The sequence below is a fragment of the Bos mutus genome, chromosome 17, assembly GCF_027580195.1.
Source record: "Bos mutus isolate GX-2022 chromosome 17, NWIPB_WYAK_1.1, whole genome shotgun sequence".
Taxonomy (NCBI): Eukaryota; Metazoa; Chordata; class Mammalia; order Artiodactyla; family Bovidae; genus Bos; species Bos mutus.
This window is the reverse complement of record NC_091633.1, coordinates 32787086-32806569: the sequence shown is the minus strand read 5'-3', so window position 1 is coordinate 32806569 and position 19484 is coordinate 32787086. Positions and strand designations below refer to the sequence as shown.

At 43.5% G+C, this 19484-nt stretch overlaps 1 protein-coding gene across 14 annotated transcripts in view; it reads right to left on the bottom strand.

Annotated features, from left to right (window-relative positions):
• Positions 1–19484, bottom strand: part of RAPGEF2 (Rap guanine nucleotide exchange factor 2) — a 275244-nt gene that overhangs the window by 172463 nt on the left and 83297 nt on the right. For all 14 annotated transcript variants that reach the window (XM_070386449.1, XM_070386454.1, XM_070386455.1 and 11 more), the window contains exons 2-3: positions 18407–18477; positions 11006–11062 (exon numbers count right to left, since the gene is read on the bottom strand). In XM_070386449.1, the coding sequence (XP_070242550.1) occupies positions 11006–11062; positions 18407–18477 (128 nt within the window). The remainder of the gene's footprint in view (positions 1–11005; positions 11063–18406; positions 18478–19484) is intronic.

Below are 19484 nucleotides of genomic sequence, written 5' to 3'. Positions count from 1 at the left end.
AGCTAAGAACTCCAACAGACAAAGATTTGATTCCAACACCTTCCATCCTACACCCAACAAGATGAAAGCCACAAAGCCCAGGGTATGATAAGGCCCTCAGCAGAGCTTCTGTTTTGATTCTGTCAACAGAGAGAAAACGAATCAAGCCAAACAAAACAAGCAAGCAAAATATAAACAGGACATCATAAAATGACCGATCCGCTATGCCGTGTGATCAGACAGAAGGACCCTAAAAAGCCATCACGACTGACCAGTCTAGGTGCCCACATCTCCTGGGCTAAACCAGAAGGGCAGGTGTAGCCTTGGAATGTGTAACCTGGTCCCTTTCCACCTCACTTCCCTCTGCTCCTCAGCACAAACCCCCTTCCTAGATGGTATCTCCCTACCTTCTAAGTCACCCTGCACCCCAAAGGAATGGCTCTAACACCACTTCTTCAATAAGGTCTTCTCACTGATTCCCACACTCCAAAATACTTACCCCGTCTAATTCATTCTGTTTCGTGCTTTTCTCTATCCATTTCTCATCCCTGAGCAACCTAGGTGTCTCCCTCCACCTGCATGGAGGCCCCCTGCAGGCAGGGCCAGGAGCTGCAGCTTGTGGGAACAGGTCAGGATCTTGGCAGCATCTGCTCAGGGAACCGAGATCAAGCCCCCACAACCAGCACCTAAAAGTAGCAGTCTGATGCCCTGCAAAGAGCAAAGGTTTGGAACACACATTCTGTCACACCAGCCATGTGATCCTGGTGACGTCAGCTCCTGAGGCTCTGATTCCTCAACTGTGAAATGGGGATATTAGTCCTTCACAACGTCACTCTGATTTAAAGACACAATACGTACCAAGCACCCTGCATAGCAGGGACACAGAACACTGGTCTCTTCCTCTCTCTCACAACCACCTCTGAAAGGGTCACCTACACCTTTCCTCTCTGCTCTCAATCCCAACAAGTCCTGGGCTTCAGACTGCATGCCACTCACCAACCTACACCATTTCCTTCCCCTATGCCTCAGGGCCTTCGAACAAACCTGCTCTTCCAGCTCCTAAAGGGTACCTTCAGCCTAGTAAACTCCTTACTCATCCTTTGAATTCCAGGTTAACGACCACTTCCTCTGAGAAACATTTTAGTACCTTCCAAATAAAGTGAGTCACTCTCTGCTGGGTTCCCAGCCACTCTGGACTTGTTCACAAGAAGCAGAGTATCATCATCTCAGAAGTCTTTCCTCTACTCTTCAGTAACTCCACGGACACACTGGACGATGCTCAACTTGCACTCAGATATTTTATTAATAAGTTAATTAATAGTTGAACAGACACTAACTCTGGAGAAGGAAATGGCAACCCACTCCAGTGTTCTTGCCTGGAGAATCCCAGGGACAGGGGAGCCTGGTGGGCTGCCATCTCTGGGGTCACACAGAATCGGGCACGACTGAAGTGACATAGCAGCAGCAGACACTAACTCAAGTGAGGTGTTAAAGTGTCTGAAAGTCAAAGACATGAGTTTGAATTTACCAGGAATTAGAAAAATGAAGTGAGGGTTAAAGAACGTCCTTGACAATAACCTAGATGTCCACAGGGTGGCAGTGTCTCCCCATGAAAGGGCTTTGTGAGTAGCTGTGTTGTCCCAGGTTCCCCTTTAGGAAGCAGACTGAATACAGGGACCAAGCGCAAGTTGATGGAGACGGGGGAGTGGGGTGAGGAGGGGTGAGGATAATAAGCTAATAATTCAAAAGAAAACAGAATAAGTCAGAAAGGGAATTATCAAAGGGCAAAAAAGTAATTGGAGAGAAGCCACTTAATTCAGTTGCTAATAGAATACGAAAATTTAAGTGAAGCCCAAGTGGCCAAAAGGCTTCAAAAAGGTAGGAGGAATGGGGTGAGGAAGGGGCTTCAGGCAAGGGCACTCCTGTCCTTGTGGAAACAGAGCTTCACACCCACCCCTGCCAGCCACAAACTGACATCTGGTCTGTGTGTGTGTGTATTTGGAGAGAGGGGATGTCAACCAACAGAAACTAGAGGAATGGTCCCCATGCAAAAAACATCATCAGGATGAGAATTTAGTGCCCAAGGAGTGCATCGGGTCTACAGGAAGGTTGTCTCCCGGGAGCAGGTGTCCCCCGGTAGCACAGGCAGAAGGGACCAGAGTGGAGGATGCCCTATGGGGCTGTATGGGGTGACAGCCACTGAGCATCAGGACACACAGATGCACAGAGGCGGCCACCACACAGGAACACGGCAGGTGATACGCCAGAAACCTCCAGGGCCGGTGGAGAGAGCGCCCACTCAGGAAGGGGCAGGGACACGCAGCCACGTGGACCCATAAGCATCAGGTTTGGGGTTAGAACGGAGGCTGCACTGCATTATGCACACCACCCGGACGCAGCCCCAAGTGCACACAGCAGCACCGGCATCTGGGAGCAGTGTTACCTCCCGGGCCTACTGGCTTCGTTCAGTGGGAACCAAAATGAAGACCATCCAAATTCCACCAAGGAAGTGGAGCCCACAAGCAAGGAATTCAGAGGGCCGGCCACCAGAGACCACGACTACGAAAATACTTGTTTCTTTTCCTACAGCTGCTGTCCTGGTAACATCATCCAGTCGAAGGATAAAACAGAAAACAGAAAGTCTTCCTGAATTTCTTCCTCTGCACAACCCACCACCACATCCTGTGGGGTCCCCTCCAAAGCCCCTGCTGAAGTCTGACATCTTATTCTAACCCCCTTTCCCCTCCGACACACACACACGGTCACTAGTCTCTCCTGACCGGTGCAGACGTGTACTCTCATGTATACAATTATACCAAAAACCAGAGCAGGACTAACTCTGCCTTCTGACACCAGATGACCCTGTACCTTCTCACGGGAGCCCAGCAGCAAGTTCAGACCAGAGATTCTCAGTAGGGACATGACCAGCCCCAGGGGACAGAAACTCATCCAGCTCTTCCACCACTAACAACCACCACGATGGAATCGAGGAGGATTTCCCATGAACGAAGTGTTTCAGGGCTTAAAATTGTAGCCCTGACAATTGCCACCTTCCAACATGCAGATAGAACAGATACGTAAGAATTGTGCTCTTTTTCACAAATGTATTACTGTCACTTCTGCTACTGGATTTACCAAAAAGTTTAATAAAATTTTTTGTTGCTCCCTGATGGGACTCTAAGCCTTATGCTCCAAGACAAAATATGTATGATACATTTTTGTGCAGCCAATGGCAGAGAGTAAGCTCACTAGAAAAGTTAAAGGAGCTGGGCAGTGTGCAACCCTGACAACACCAGATCACCGTCCAAAGAAAGCCATCAAGTGTAGGACACATGACAGAAAGAGTCCTCTACCAAGGGTTAACACACACATTCCTGACGTAAAGAACAGCAATACTGTTCTATAAAATTATATACTTCATAATATTTAATTATATACAAGCACATAACCACAAATTTCCACACTTATGAAAACACATATTACAAGCAGAGGCTGACTTTTTGTTCCATTTCCTAAAAGTTCCAAATCCTAAGAAGCTACTTCACTTTTATCACTAAAAACTCTGATGGAAAAACAGCATCATTATAACATTGTTTTTCAGAAAGTCCTTAATTTTCTCTCAACACACTATAGTGGCTTAAATCCAACAAATAGGATAAATCAGTAAAATCAGTAAGAACTCTGACAACTGATGGAAGTATTGAGGCTATTTCAGCTAAATACTTTGAAAATATTTTATTTTGAATATATTAAAGTATTTTGAAAATATTTTTATTTTTAAAAAATTAGTATTTTGAAAATGGGGGGAATATGTGGACATAATTTTTTTTAACCAGGGTAATTCACTAAACCAGCAAAGGGAATGATATAAACAACTAAAGAACTAGTAAAGCCAAAGATTCTACAGACTCAACATATAGTCATTCTTAACTTTATAAAATTCATTTTAAAAACAAAATGAAGGAGTGAGGTCTTAAGTGTCATGAAGTTACTCAATAAACTTTTTCTGAATTAAAGAAAAAACATCGACACAGATTACAATTTATGACAATCCATTCATCAGTGATTCAGCTATATTGAGGGCAGACGGCTAAACCCAAGGACTTGAGGGACAATTTCTCAAATTTAACAGCAGAAACTCTTCTGAAAAACACCAGTGGGTCATGAAATTCACACATCTGCATCTTTCAGTTACACACTACAGTTTCATTTTCAGGGTAAACCTGCTCCTCACCTACAGCAAACTGGCACCAGAATTTCTAAAAAGAACCTGCAGCCGTCCAGAAACAAACCCACACCAAACCTGCCCACCCCACTGCCAAGGTCAGGGTTGACACGTACTGCCAGCTCAGAGCACTGTGGCCGCACCAATCAGAAAGCACAGGGAGGAAACCTCGTTTGCTGACCACATGCAACTTTAAACAGCTGAATTTAAGAAGAGTTCAGGTTTTTACTAAGTAGTTTCATAGAAAATCAATACAAAGGACTTAACACTTAACCCTAACCCTAAACATGCATGCTGTTTTACCTGAAAGACCATAAAGAAGGTCTTTCTCAGCTGATCTAGCAAAGGAATAATTCCTTTCAAGTAAATGCAAAAAAATAACAATGAGAACAGACAAGATGCAAATGTCTGTGCTGGGCAACACAAGCGTAAATCTAACCCAATGTAGTTTCTGCCCTAATGGAGTTCACCAACTAAATACATTTTTAAATGATTTATTTTACTGCTCTTTGATTCATCACAAAAATAAAACATTTTCAAAGATTAAAAGTAAATATAAAATATTGTATTTTTTAAAGTATTGCTGCTGCTGCTAAGTCGCTTCAGTCAGACTCTCCGCGACCCCATGAATTGCAGACAACAAGACTCCTCCCGTCCATGGGATTTTCCAGGCATGAGTACTGGAGTGGGTTGCCATCGCCTTCTCCAAAAAGCATTGCTGAGAAACCTTAAACTATCACCATATGTACATAAAACAATCTTACGTAAGTCTATTTGTGGGTAGGCATGTATCCACGAGTATTTGAATTTTCGTACTTACACACAGCACATGTGTACATCACAACATACCAAGCTCACAGTTGAGCATCTTTATCCTATGAGTTTGGGCAAGGAATCAGAGGTGAGGGAGGTGGGGGAAGCAGCAGTGCAAAGCCATAGCTCCTCCTCCAGGGGGAGGAGGGACCAGGAGAGAGGAGGACCAACACCACAGAGAAGGGGCAGCTCCTCCTCCAGGGGAGGGAGATCTGGGGAGAGGAGCAACACCACAGGGAAGGGGCAGCTCCTCCTCCAGGGAAAAGAGGATCTGGGGGAGAGGAGCAACACCACAGGGAAGGGGCAGCTCCTCCTCCAGGGGAGGGAGATCTGGGGGAGAGGAGCAACACCACAGGGAAGGGGCAGCTCCTCCTCCAGGGAAAAGAGGATCTGGGGGAGAGGAGCAACACCACAGGGAAGGGGCAGCTCCTCCTCCAGGGGAGGGAGATCTGGGGGAGAGGAGCAACACCACAGGAAGGGGCAGCTCCTCCTCCAGGGAAAGAGAGATCTGGGGAGAGAGAGCAACACCACAGGGAAGGGCAGCTCCTCCTCCAGGGAAAAGAGGATCTGGGGGAGAGGAGCAACACCACAGGGAAGGGGCAGCTCCTCCTCCAGGGGAGGGAGATCTGGGGGAGAGGAGCAACACCACAGGGAAGGGCAGCTCCTCCTCCAGGGAAAAGAGGATCTGGGGGAGAGGAGCAACACCTCAGGAAGGGGGCAAAGAGGATCTGGGGAGAGGAGCAACACCACAGGGAAGGGCAGCTCCTCCTCCAGGGAAAAGAGGATCTGGGGAGAGGAGCAACACCACAGGGGGGGGGAGAGGGGAGAGGAGCACCACCTCCAGGGGTAAAAAAAGAGGATCTGGGGGAGAGGAGCAACACCACAGGGAAGGGGCAGCTCCTCCTCCAGGGAAAAGAGGATCTGGGGGAGAGGAGCAACACCACAGGGAAGGGGCAGCTCCTCCTCCAGGGAAAAGAGGATCTGGGGGAGAGGAGCAACACCACAGGGAAGGGGCAGCTCCTCCTCCAGGGGAGGGAGATCTGGGGGAGAGGAGCAACACCACAGGGAAGGGGCAGCTCCTCCTCCAGGGAAAAGAGGATCTGGGGAGAGGAGGGAAAGAGGAAGGGGCAGGGGGAAAAGAGGATCTGGGGAGAGGAGCAACACCACAGGAAGGGGCAGCTCCTCCTCCAGGGAGGGATCTGGGGGGGAGATCTGGGGGGGCAGCTCCTCCTCCAGGGGAGGAGATCTGGGGAGAGGCAACACCAAGGGAAGGCAGCTCCTCCTCCAGGGAAAAGAGGATCTGGGGAGAGGAGCAACACCACAGGGAAGGGGCATCTGGGGAGAGGAGCAACACCACAGGAAGGGTAGGCTCCTCCAGGGAAAAGAGGATCTGGGGAGAGGAGCAACACCATTTCCTCCAGGGGGAGGAACCAGGGGAGAGGGTGACCAACACCATGGGGAAGGGGCAGCTCCTCCTCCAGGGGGAGGAGGGGACAGAGGTTCAGGCAGATCTGAGCACAAAATGGCCACTGCAGTAGGAAGGGAATGTGGAGGGGACAGGGAGATGTGACATCTAGACACAGGGTACTGTGGAAGCCAGAAACCGCATCACAGACTGAAAAGACTGATAGGTCCTGGGAGAGGGGCAGCTGGGCCGAAGTTCTCCAAGATGTAGATTTAGATGAAAGGAACCATTTCCTCTTCTGCAACAGAGGGAGATAATCCCATATCTAAGTGCTATGAAAACTTTTGGAAACCAAAGCACCCATTCCAACATGTGTGTGGATAGCGGGCGTGCAGTACAGTTACCTGAGTTTATAGTGTCTGTGTGTGCTTTAAATTTAAGAAAACAAAACACATTTTGATGGTTCAATTTCTTATCCAAAGGTTTTTTTAGCACTTCATTAGATACTAAACCAAAATGGTGAGGATGGCTGGCCATTAAAGAAAAAGAGAATGGACACGTGTATTTAGCTCCTTTCTTAAATTCTCTGAAGTCCCTCAGGTATGAAATGTGTACTGTCCCACTCAGCACTTCCAAGCCAGCAAAACAACCATATACTCAATAACAAATGAAAGGAAGGGAGAATTTACCTGATGTTTCTGTCCACTGTGTAAAGCTCAACTAACGATACCTAACTTTCTAGGATAACAAATATTACATCCTAAATGGGCAAGTCTACACTTTAAAAATTCCATTTCATCAGAATCACAATTCTCCCCTGAATCGCAGTACAACTTAAAATGGCATTCTGCCTTACTGCTTATGTTAAAATAACGCCAGGGGAGTTATTGATAGAAGTTATAGATAGTTGTCATAATTCCTTCCTAAACAAAGCTTAAAGCAGCTAAAACAATGGGAGAACGAAATCTAAACGATGAGAACAGTGGATGGAGTGAGGACGCTGCCCACCACTGGCATTTCTGACTGCGCGTGCCTGCTCTGTGTTCTCCACACAGGGCCCTGCATATCAGCCTCACACTGGCACCAAAGCAGGGACCCTGTGATCATTCTTCCCATTTGACAGATGAGAACAGTGAGGCACAGAGGTGGATTAAAAGAGTACTAGATTTACCTGGTGAAATTATGATAGTCTTGATATTATGACATTATTATAGTCTTCGAAGTCACCAGCACACAAACATAATAAGGAAAACAAATACTCATCTCTTGGTTATAAAACCAAATTCTGAAAGTCTCTGATATTTCGACTACACTGCATTCTCCAAGCTCAAGCAGACAAGTCAGTCCCCCCATGAGGTAAAAACAAAAGGTCCCTAGAAAAGTAGTGGTATTACTAAATCATCACAGGAGTTTTACACACCCCAAATACAGACGTTCTTTCATTTTTAAAACTGGGCCTACACCAACTGCTCAGAGCAGACAAGCCTGTTCACGGATCATCATCCTTCACAGGAGGTCGGCCAAAGCCTGGGAGTGTGACCGGGTGAATCTACACTCAAGTCTCTGAACTTTTGGTCTTATGAAATCATGACCCACAGACTCGTCACTGCTCACATTGCCACCTGATTCTAATTCATCGAAAGGAACAATTAACACAATCAGCTCGGGCTGCAAATTCCAGCCCAAATGCAGTCAATGTAGGATGTTCCAAGTCATGGCTGTGTGTGATCAGCAGAGCTCACGGCCTAAACTGACTCTATTAAATTAAAAAAAAAGTATATTTAAAACACTGTAATCTACCTTCCATTTAAATGGATAATAAATAATAACTGTTAGGAAGCCAGGCCAATGCAGGCAGAAGGGCTGGTGAGTTGCAGGGGCCGCCCTTGCCCCTTGGCGAGATGCAGTCCTCACCCACATGCACAGGACACCATCTTCTATGGAGGCATGAAGGGGGTGGGGGTGCTGCTGCGTAGGGGGACAGCTGAGGCTGCAGAGTCACTATGTCTGGGGGGGCTGAGTGCAGACCCCAGGTTGAGCTGTGCTCTCGGGGCAGCTTTCTGTTCTCTCCAAGCCTCAGGGCCTTCCCACGTAAAACAGCGGTGATGAAAAGATCCGCCAGGGCGGCTGGAAGGAGGAAGTAAACTAATACACACAAAGCTTGGATTCACATATGTGGGATGGAGAGAGGGCTTGTTACACGTTTGCTGTTATCTCATCGTCAACACGGCCCAGATCATGTTTCAGGGGAAAAGGACAAACCAATAGAAAGCTGACACTGACTGCCACTGGACTGCTGAAACAAATTAATAATACTCATCAGAGATCATCAACCCTAACATACGTACACCCATTCCACAGGTAGCTTTTAATTGCTCCTAAAAGAGAACTAATAGTCTAAGTTATTTACATCTTGATTCCTTCAAGGATAAATATATTAAAGGCATTTGCCCCCATTGTGAGTTTTCTCATTACCAATTACATCTGGTTATTTTGTACTCTACTCCATCGGATGTACGTACGGCCTTTGAAGCCTAAGATGGATGTAGACAGCCAAGAACCATCCTGCATCAGATCCACCCGTGTCTTCTTCTAAAATCCATCCATGGGACTTCCTTGGTGGGGTCCAGTGGTTAAGAATCTGCCTTCCAATGCAGGGGACTCGGGTTCGAGCTAAGATCCCACATGCCTCAGGCAACTAAGCCTGTGCATCACAACCTCTGAGCCTGAGCACCACAATGGAGACCCAGTGCAGCCGAAATTAAAAAGAAAAAAATCCACCCCTGACTGTCCAGTGTCTGCTGTCTCTGCCCCAGATCAAGCACCATCATCTCAGATTCCGGCAGTGGCCTCCTGACAGATCTCCCTGCCAGTCCACTCAATCCAACGCTCCCCCTGGGCTTTCAGGCAGACACAGAGCCTATCTTTGAGGGAATGAGTGGGGCTGGAAGGCCTCTGGTCACATCATTTTGCTGCTTGAAAACTAGCCACTTACCTGCAGATTAAAAGACACTTAAGAAAGATACCAACCAATAAACAAACTGTACCAAAAAATTTAATTTTCATGGTATGAAAGAACTATGTTTTGAGGTTTGATGATAATACTGTGGCTAAGCTTTTTTTTTTTCTTCTTGGGTCTATCTTTTAAAGATAAAAACACATATCAAAACAACTTTGGGTGAATTGATATGTCTGGATTTCCTTCAAAATAATCTGCTGGAGGTGGAGTAAGAGATAAAGCACTGTTGGTGATCAGTGGGCAGTGTGGCATGATGAATCCATGGGGGTCTGTTTTATTACCATGTCACTAATACTGTGAACATCTGTGATTTTCCATAATAAAATGTAATTGAGAAGGAAGAGCACTCATTTTTAGTTGCCTAAAGAAGCAAGGATGACTTTTCTAACAGTACGTTCACAAGCAAACGTGACTGTGACCCACCTCTTCTCTTGACCCCACAAAACCCCAGGCCACTCGCACTGTACTTGCCACACTGTTCAAAACGTGAGGCCAGGCCCTTCCCTCTCTGAGCCCCTGTATACATGGTGTCTCCTGCCAAGTCTCTCGAGACACCAGACACACCAGGAGACGTAGTACAGAGGGCCACTTCTCCCAGACCCTCCCCTGCACCCCTTCTCTGCAAACCTATAGTCTCAGTCATCCTGGTTGGTTAGTTTTTGTTGTTGCTGTTTTCCATTTTTTTCTGTTTGTATTTCTACCAAAAGATTAATGTCTCCTTAAGTGCAGATGCTGTATCTTATTTATTTCAATAAAGACTCCTTATAATATGCAGGAAAAGTAGTATTTATTTGCTAAGTGACTTGAAAAACAGGAAGAAAAGTCAACAGAACAACCATCACTCATGGCAAACATTATCAGCAGAATTATATGTCTAGTAGATCAGAACCCACACATCCTTAATACACCAATAATTATCTACTGCGTGCTTATCACATTCTTTAAGAAACTAGTTGCCATTGTTTCAAGGAGTGTGTCACACACCTTAAAAAGAATATCAACATGATTTAAGGAAGAAACTAAGCCCAGAGAGACACGGGCAATTCATTTTCCTGTTGCTGGTCCAGTGGTTAGACTGTATGGTTTCACCATGAGGGCCCAGGTTCAATAGCTGGTTGGGGAACTAAGATTCCATATGCCACAGAGTGCAGTCAAAAAAAAAAAAAAAAGACAAGCCAAAGTATGGCATTTATGCTATCATTACCTCCCACCTGGTGTGATGGTGGCAATATATGCATTCTGTTCCTTTGGAAAGACTCCAGTCCAGACTATTTCTCATTTCATAAAGATAAAAGTCAAAATACTCCATAATGTCAAATACCATCTCTGAACTACACGAGAGACACATAAATGCATATGCGGACTTATCAGCAAAGGGCTGCAAACTTCTACTTTATGACCGGAAACAGCTGAAATGCTTCCCATTGCTACAATATGCAATAAAAGTTAATGCAAAATTAAGTAACGCCGACTTGACAAGGTGTCCCTAGTAATTCTCCGATACTCTAAGTGCATCATTTAGCTGCCATATCACGCACGGTGCAAAGAAAAAGGAGACACCTACTAGTACAAAACCTCATTGGCTTCATGTCTTTCGTATCTCACAGTTTCACACATCAACCTGTAAAACAAAAAATAAAGACATGAGTTCACCATTTGTCATTAAAAAACACACTAATAGTTTTAAATTGTAAATGAGACATTATGTAGAAAATTAAGATTATTTCTATGAATTGTCACAACCATTTACTGGCCTCAAGGTAAGTATTTATGGTACCTAGGTTAACAAAATAAAATGAATCTGGTAAAAAAAAGCTTGAAAAGAAACATTTCGTTAGATGTCAGCTTCACCAGATTCATTTCATAGAGAACAAAATTGTATGTGTTTTATACTTTGTAAAGGACATGTGGACAAATTAATGTTCTCCAAGGTAAATAGAAAATGAAAAGGAAGCTGAAAACCAGAAAGGAAACCTATTAATTTATAAAGTGATAACGTCATCCACAGTTTAACACTGATGTTACTTAACAGTATGGAATTTCAGACAAAAGTAGGCTTTCATTAAAGTCATTATTTTTATGACTAAAATGACTAAGCATATGCTTTATAACTTAAAGATTTGTTATTTCAGCTGATTCATCTCTGAAGAAAAAATTATGGAAAACATGAATGTTTAAGTATTCAAAATTACCTCAAGAACAGCATCTTCAAAAAACATCTTATTATATTAAGCCTGAGTAAAATGTCCCAAAAGTACAGAAATGCAAAAGAGAAAATGACTATTTCTTCCTAAGGAGAAACTAAGAAGGAATAATAAGGACTGGCTATAAAAGTGATTACTTCAACAGCATCTGCACTTTGGTCACTGGGGCTACCAACCAACCTCCAACCTGTGAAACACTGGGATCAACACACACAGATGTGTTCCCTGTCTGCAAACTCCAAACCATGCCACTCACTCTTGATTTCTTTTTCACTTGAAAACACTTCACCTGACTTCTTTTGCCTTGTTCTTCCTGCGACCACCCGAAACATTCGCTGAAATCCGGGAGGCAGCATGGGTCCTTGAACACACATTAAACACAGAGTTTTAAGAGACTGAATCACACGAATTCTTCCCAGGAAAGGATGAGACTTAAGTCATGGGTCTAAAAATACCAGGTCTTAAATTATATAACAGGCTCTGCCCTGTTTCCTGTCGCATCCTCTCCAAGATCTCAGTCCTGCTACAGTGGCTCCTGTGCTCCTGCACGCTCATCTCCTCCCTCCCCATCACCCGTTTCTCCCTCTTTCCTGAATGGCTTCCTTTGATACATAAATACACCTTAGGTCCATCGCCCATACAGAGGGAGGGGACACTCTTGAACCCACAGCCCCTCCAGCTACTATCCACGCTCTGCTTTTCCCATGATGGAAATTCTCTTTTTAGAGTTGTCTACATAAACTGTCTCCATTCTCTCATCCTCCTCTCCCACTCCCCAATCACTAGGTCCTTGAAACTCAAAAAAAAAAAAACCTCCAAGAACTACCAGCATCCTCTCTGGTATCTCAGTCTTTTCTGACCTTGTATCAATTCCACTTCTCAGTAGCATGTGATGACTCTCTTTTCCTTACAGCATTATCTTCTCTAAGTCTCCTGGTTTTCCTCTAATTCAATTCAGTTCAGTCGCTCAGTTGTGTCAGACTCTTAGCAACCCCATGGACTGCACCATGCCAGGCCTCCCTGCCCATCACCAACTCCCAGAGTTTACTCAAATTCATGTCCATTGAGTCGGTGATGCCATCCAGCCATCTCATTCTCTGTCGTCCCCTTCTCCTCCCGCCCTCAATCCTTCCCAGCATCAAGGTCTTTTCAAATGAGTCAGTTCTTCGCATCAGGTGGTCAAAGTATTGGAGTTTCAGCTTCAGCATCAGTCCTTCCAATGAATATTCAGGACTGATTTCCTTTAGGATGCGCTGGTTGGATCTCCTTGCAAACCAAGGGACTCTCAAGAGTCTTCTTCAACACCACAGTTCAAAAGCATCAATTCTTTGGTGCTCAGCTTTCTTTATAGTCCAACTCTCACAGCCATACATGACTACTGGAAAAACCATTGCTTTGACTTGATGGACCTTTGTTGGCAAAGTAATGTCTCTGCTTTTTAACACGCTGCCTAGGTGAGTCATAACTTTTCTTCCAAGGAGTAAGCATCTTTTAATTTCATGGCTGCATTCACCATTTGCAGTGATTTTGGAGCCCCAAAAAATTAAGTCTCTCACTGTTTCCACTGTTTCCCCATCTATTTGCCATGAAGTGAAGGGAGCAGATGCCATGATCTTCGTTTTCTGAATGTTGAGCTTTAAGCCAACTTTTTCACTCTCCTCTTTCACTTTCATCAAGAGGCTCTTTAGTTCTTCTTTGCTTTCTGCCATAACGGTGGTGTCATCTGCATATCTGAGGTTATTGATATTTCCCCAGCAATCTTGATTCCAGCTTGTGCTTCATCCAGCCCAGTGTTTCTCATGATGTACTCTGCATAGAAGTTCAATAAGCAGGGTGACAATATACAGCCTTGACATACTCCTTTCCCAATTTGGGACCAGTCTGTTGTTCCATGTCCAGTTCCAACTGTTGCCTCCTGACCTGCATACAGATTTCTCAAAAGGCAGGTCAGGTGGTCTGGTATTTCTGCCTTTAAGAATTTTCCACAGTTTGTTGTGATCCACAGAGTTAAAGGCTTTGGCATAGTCAATAAAGCAGATGTTTTTCTGAAACTCTCTTGCTTTTTAGATGACCCGATAGATGTTGGCAACTTGATCTCTGGTTCCTCTGCCTTTCCTAAATCCAGCTTGAATATCTGAAAGTTCACAGTTCACATACTGTTGAATCCCTGCTTGGAGACTTTTGACCATTACTAGCATGTGAGATGAGTGCAACTGTGTGGTAGTTTGAACATTCTTTGGCATTGCCTTTCTTTGGGACTGGAATGAAAACTGACCTTTTCCAGTCCTGTGGCCACTGCTGAGTTTTCCAAATTTGCTGGCATATTGAGTGCAGCACTTTCACAGCATCATCTTTCAGGATTTGAAACAGCTCAACTGGAATTCCATCACCTCCACTAGCTTTGTTTGTAGTGATGCTTCCTAAGGCCCATTTGACTTTGCATTCCAGGATGTCTGGCTCTAGGTGAGTGATCACACATCGTGATTATCTAGGTCATGAAGATTTTTTGTACAGTTCTTCTGTGTATTCTTGTCACCACTTCTTAATGTCTTCTGCTTCTGTTAGGCCCATACCATTTCTGTCCTTTACTGTGCCCATCTTTGCCTCAAATGTTCCCCTGGTATCTCTAATTTTCTTGAAGAGATCTCTAGTCTTTCCCATTCTATTGTTTTCCTCTATTTCTTACTAACCATTTTTTCTGACTCCTTTGGACTCCCTGCCCCTGCCCATTCCTCTACCTGACTTATTTTTTTCGGCCACATCATGGGGTTTGTGGGATCTTAGTTTCCTAACCAGGGATTGAACCCAGACCCTCTGCAGTAACAGTGCAGAGTCCTAACCACCTGACCACCAGGGAAGTCCCTACTTGACTTCTAAACAGACCACCTCCAGGGGCTGTTAGTCCTCTTCTCCTCTGTACCACGTAACCTCATCCAGTCTGTGATTTTTTAACGTCATCCATAACCTGATGGCTTCCAAAGCCACTCCCCACACCCAAGCCCTCACTGTGATACCCACTCTTCTAAATGCCTACTTGGTGTAATAGCCATTTCATCTTCAAAACATCCAAAAAGATCTTAAATTTATACCCCACAAATCTGCTTTTCCCCAGTCAGAACCCAACTGTTTAGGCCAAAAATTTTGGCATCATCATCCTTGACTCCTCTCTTTTGTTCACAGCCCGTCTTTCCACCAGTTCCTGTTTCAAAGAGACATCCTCCCAGGCTGACCACGTTCACCACCCACCTGTGAAAACCTGGTATCAGTCATCGTGCTCACATGGCTCAGTCGCTCAGTCTTGTCTGACTCTGTGGCCCCAGGGACTATAGCCTGCCAGGCTCCTATGTCTATGGAATTATCAAGGCAAGAACACTGGAGTGGGTTGCCGTTTACTCTTCCAATGGATCTTCCCAACCCAGGAATAGGACCAAGTTTCCTGCAGCTCCAGCACTGGCAAGTGGATTCTTTACTGCTGATCCACCTGGGAAACCCGTCTAAGCCATCATCCCACTATTATCTCCTAGAGGACTACAGAGGTAGCATCTGCTTCTATTCTGCACACCTGTTGCCTGTTCTCCTGACATGCAGTCACAGCACCTCACACCTGCTCTTAATCTCCACTGCCTTCAGGAGAAAATCCAAGCCCCTGTCCTTGAATACACAGCCCTGCGCTGTTGACTGCACTGAGTATCCCAACCTACATTTGCCTTCCCATGGCTCCTGCCTGCTCCCACCCAGAGCATCAGGACCCATCGGCACCGTGGGGATCTCTGAGCGGCTGAGCTGACACAAATGTTCCCTCTTTTCAACCACAAAGTAAGAGTAGCCCAACATGCTAACATCTGAATGAAACAGCAATGGTCTACACCCCTAAATCCTGTCTGCCCCACTAGGAACATAAGCTCCGTGGCAGCAGGGGTCTGGTCAACTTCACTGTGGCATCTCCACGGCCGACCTGATTTCCAGCACATAGCAGGCTTGCAGGTGACAACTGCTGACTGCATAAATCAGCCTAACCAGCACCAACAGAAGATCAAGGCAAAATCATCTATGTGACAATGCTGTAAATACATGGGGAAAGTACCAAAATTTTTTTTCTTAAATGCTGTTAACAGATTGTTTGATCTTCCCCGAATTCCTAAAGAATATACTAGCCACATTTTAATTGTTCCTTAATGTCTAAGATTGCCTGTGTAATAATAATTATGCTCATCCATAATGCTGAAGAATGTATACATGGACACACACACATATACTATATACAACTATATATACAGCTTTATTTTATATATATATATACACACACACACATATATTTCCCCTCCCCAGCAATCTCTTGTTTCCAACACTGAATGGCCGCAGTTACTCTGCTTTTTAAAGATATTTTGGCCTCAACTCCCAACTGGAGCTTCCTCCTCCCCTTTGCAAATATGCTGCTTCTAATCCATATGGATTAAGGGAGTGAACATTAGAAAAATGACACTGTGTGGAAAGACATCCAGGTTTTGAGTGAAGCTCTGAAACCTTCAGATTGTGTGGAGTGAGCAACCTCACAGCGACAGAGCCAACTGACCGCACGTGGATCCGCTCGGGATGCACGCACTGGATGGCCCACAGCGCACCAAGCGGGGCTCCCGAAGAGGAAAGCCTCCCCACCTGCCCCTCCAAATACCAGTGTCCTGCCGCCCAGTACTGAGGAAACAGACTTGGAAAATCTTACGAGCTGCTATTTTTTGTTGTTTTCCTAAATTTGGAAAACTACATTACATGGAAGTCTTAACTGCTCTCTGTTAATCCCACAGGGAAAACTTTATTTATAAAATTCAAAGGAAGTAACATCTAAATAAGATGTATTTTTCCCAGAAATGGTGGTTACTACAAAGCAGTTTATCCAAGTCATTGAGTTCATCTGTACCTCTTTTCTCGCTATTATTCATTTTGGTATTCCAATCTTGTTCTAAAAAAGGACTTAGTTTCAGCTGATGTTTTTCATAAATATGAGAAACAAATAAGCAGAACAAGATAAACATCCTAAAGGTGTCTCCTTGTAAGTTCATGCCAACAAAGTTGAATGATCTCCAAAATGGACTTTTTAAGGTACAAATACACTAAACTATACTGTTGAAGTAATCAGTTATTTCCAGCCAAAATTTACTTTCGAAACAGCAGGAAATTCATGGTTCTGAAGCAGGTTAAGGGGTGTATGGGGCTTTATTATATTACCTCTACTTTTTTAATCTTGAAAATCTTCATAAGATGTATTAAAATTTTCCTTATTTTATTGCATAGAATTACTATTACCTTAAATAATTTTATGACCACATATACTACAGACACATATTATATAATCAATATAGTCTAATTATCAAAATATCACCCATGTGAAGTTTTATATGCATATGGCAAAGTGACATTTGCATTTGTATATTAATCAATTTGCATTTGCAGGTTAACTGCACTCAGTACAACAGATAATTGGCACTACAGGCTTTTCCTAGGATGCTGCTGCTGCTGCTAAGTCACTTCAGTCCTGTCCGACTCTCTGAGACCCCATAGAGGGCAGCCCCTCAGGCTTCTCCATCCCTGGGATTCTCCAGGCAAGAACACTGAAGTGGGTTGCTATTTCCTTCTCCAATGCATGAAAATGAAAAATGAAAGTGAAGTCGCTCAGTCATTTCCAACTCTCAGCGACCCCATGGACTGCAGCCTACCAGGCTTCTCCATCCATGGATTTTCCAGGCAAGAGCACTGGAGTGGGTTGCCACTGCCTTCTCCTTTCCTAGGATAGCTGCCATCAAAATTCATAAAATGAAAATTTCACACTTTAGAAATTATCCTAGCTTTAATTTGAGCCATCTTCTAAATTCCCAATGGGTTGGCCCTTTCTAATAAAACTTGACTGAATTTTTAAACACTTAACCTACAATCTATTTTAAATGATTTTCATTAAAAATTTAATTTTAGAAGTATTCAATCCTCTTGATATGTTTTTCAATTAACAACTAAATATGAAATTGACATGCTCAAAAATTAATTAGTGTTTAAAGAGTAAAAGGGAAATACATAGAAAAAGTATTCCTTTCATAATTAAAAACTGCTGGTATCAAAAGTTATCTGGAGATGGAGGAAAGAGAATTTTCCCATAACTTCCTAGTTGGTGTTTACCTGCAATCCATCTTCCCAAGGTCCTTTCTTTTCTGTTTCAGTTAATCACTAGATTATACAAGATGTTTTGATCTTTTAGTATAAGCCCAGATAACCACAAATAAGGCTGATGTATTGCTGTACAAGAGATGTGATGAGATTTTTACTAGTGGACACGCATAAAACCAACTATGGTATAAAGTGAGTTTCCCAGAAACGGGCAGACAACTTAATGCAATAAATATATTCCACACAAAGACCTAAAACAGCGAACTGAGTCATTCTCTGAACACTTAAAAACATTCTGGTTTCATATGTATCTGAGTGCTAAGAAATTGATTTTTATTTACCAGGATGGCAAACAATGCTCCTTCAGTGTATTCGCCAACTGGTGTTTATTACTTTAGGTGAGGAGATGGACAGGAAGGAGAGAGGTGATCACTCTGGCAGAAATGTCAAAAATTACCACATGGATGTAAAACTTACAAGGCCAGGTACAGAGGCCAGATGAGGCAGAGTGTTCAGAAGTAAGTTACCTTTAATCCCACTTCTACAGGATAATAAATGATCATATCAAATTCTAGCATCCCACTGTTATTCATCTTAGATTGACTTACCTAAGCTGATGCTCTCTCAGGTTGGACAAGGCTTCCATTCCATGTAAATAGGAATACACTATTTCCAGATCCTGTTTGAAAAAAAGACAGGAATTATTAGACTTATCAGGAAAAGAGGCTTCTAAAATAAGTCATTATATTTACAGACCAAATTAAAGATAGCTTTTTTCAAATATAAGTTTTTTAGACATCAAAAATCACATTTATATTAAGAGAAATCCTGGGCCTACACAATGTCATCCATCACAGCTGCCTTTGGGACACATACAAAGGCCATAAAAATATAAATGACACTGGCTCGAAGTTATGAAAATAAATTCCTCATAAGTTGTTACCAATTATTTTCTGGCTTTAACAGTAAAATATCAAAGGTAAGGTTTTAATAGGAAAGTATAAGTATTTGCCAATTCAGTCATTATTTTCTTAATTAATGCATGTTACTTCATGCCTACACTTAAAGATGAGCATGAATCCAATTTTTCTTTCCAATTCTTACCAAGTGACATTTCTTACATACAGAAATATTTAAATTTAAATATTCTTTTTAAAAAAGAGACACATGCCTTGTTTTTCCAGATCATGTTACAATACATAGAAAAAAGAGTCCTAGTAATTCATGAAAGTTTAAAACAGGTAAAGATTCAAAATCCTGTTTATATTGATTTACATGACAAGCCAGCAAGGAACCATCATTTTTTTAAATTGCGGTACAGTTGATGTATAATATTATGTAAGTCTTAGGTGTACATGAGTTAGTATTTTAAGACTCCAATGAATAGCAGCTTCTGATCTCAAGAACATGAATAGATATTTACTCCTCCTCCAAATCTTGGCCAAAATCTAAAACAAACATATTTTTAAATATCTGTAAAATTTTCCTCTTCCTTTTTAAAACAAAAGCCCTATTGAGATATTCACACTTTTTTTCTGGTGGGAGACCACAGGACCAGGTAGGGGGTGCAAAACCTCCACCCCCACCCCACACTGAGGCTACACCTCCTTCTAAAGACTCCCTGTAAGCAGGCCCAGAGGTTCTCAGATATGTTAGAACCCAAGATTTATCGCTTGTGAATGATTC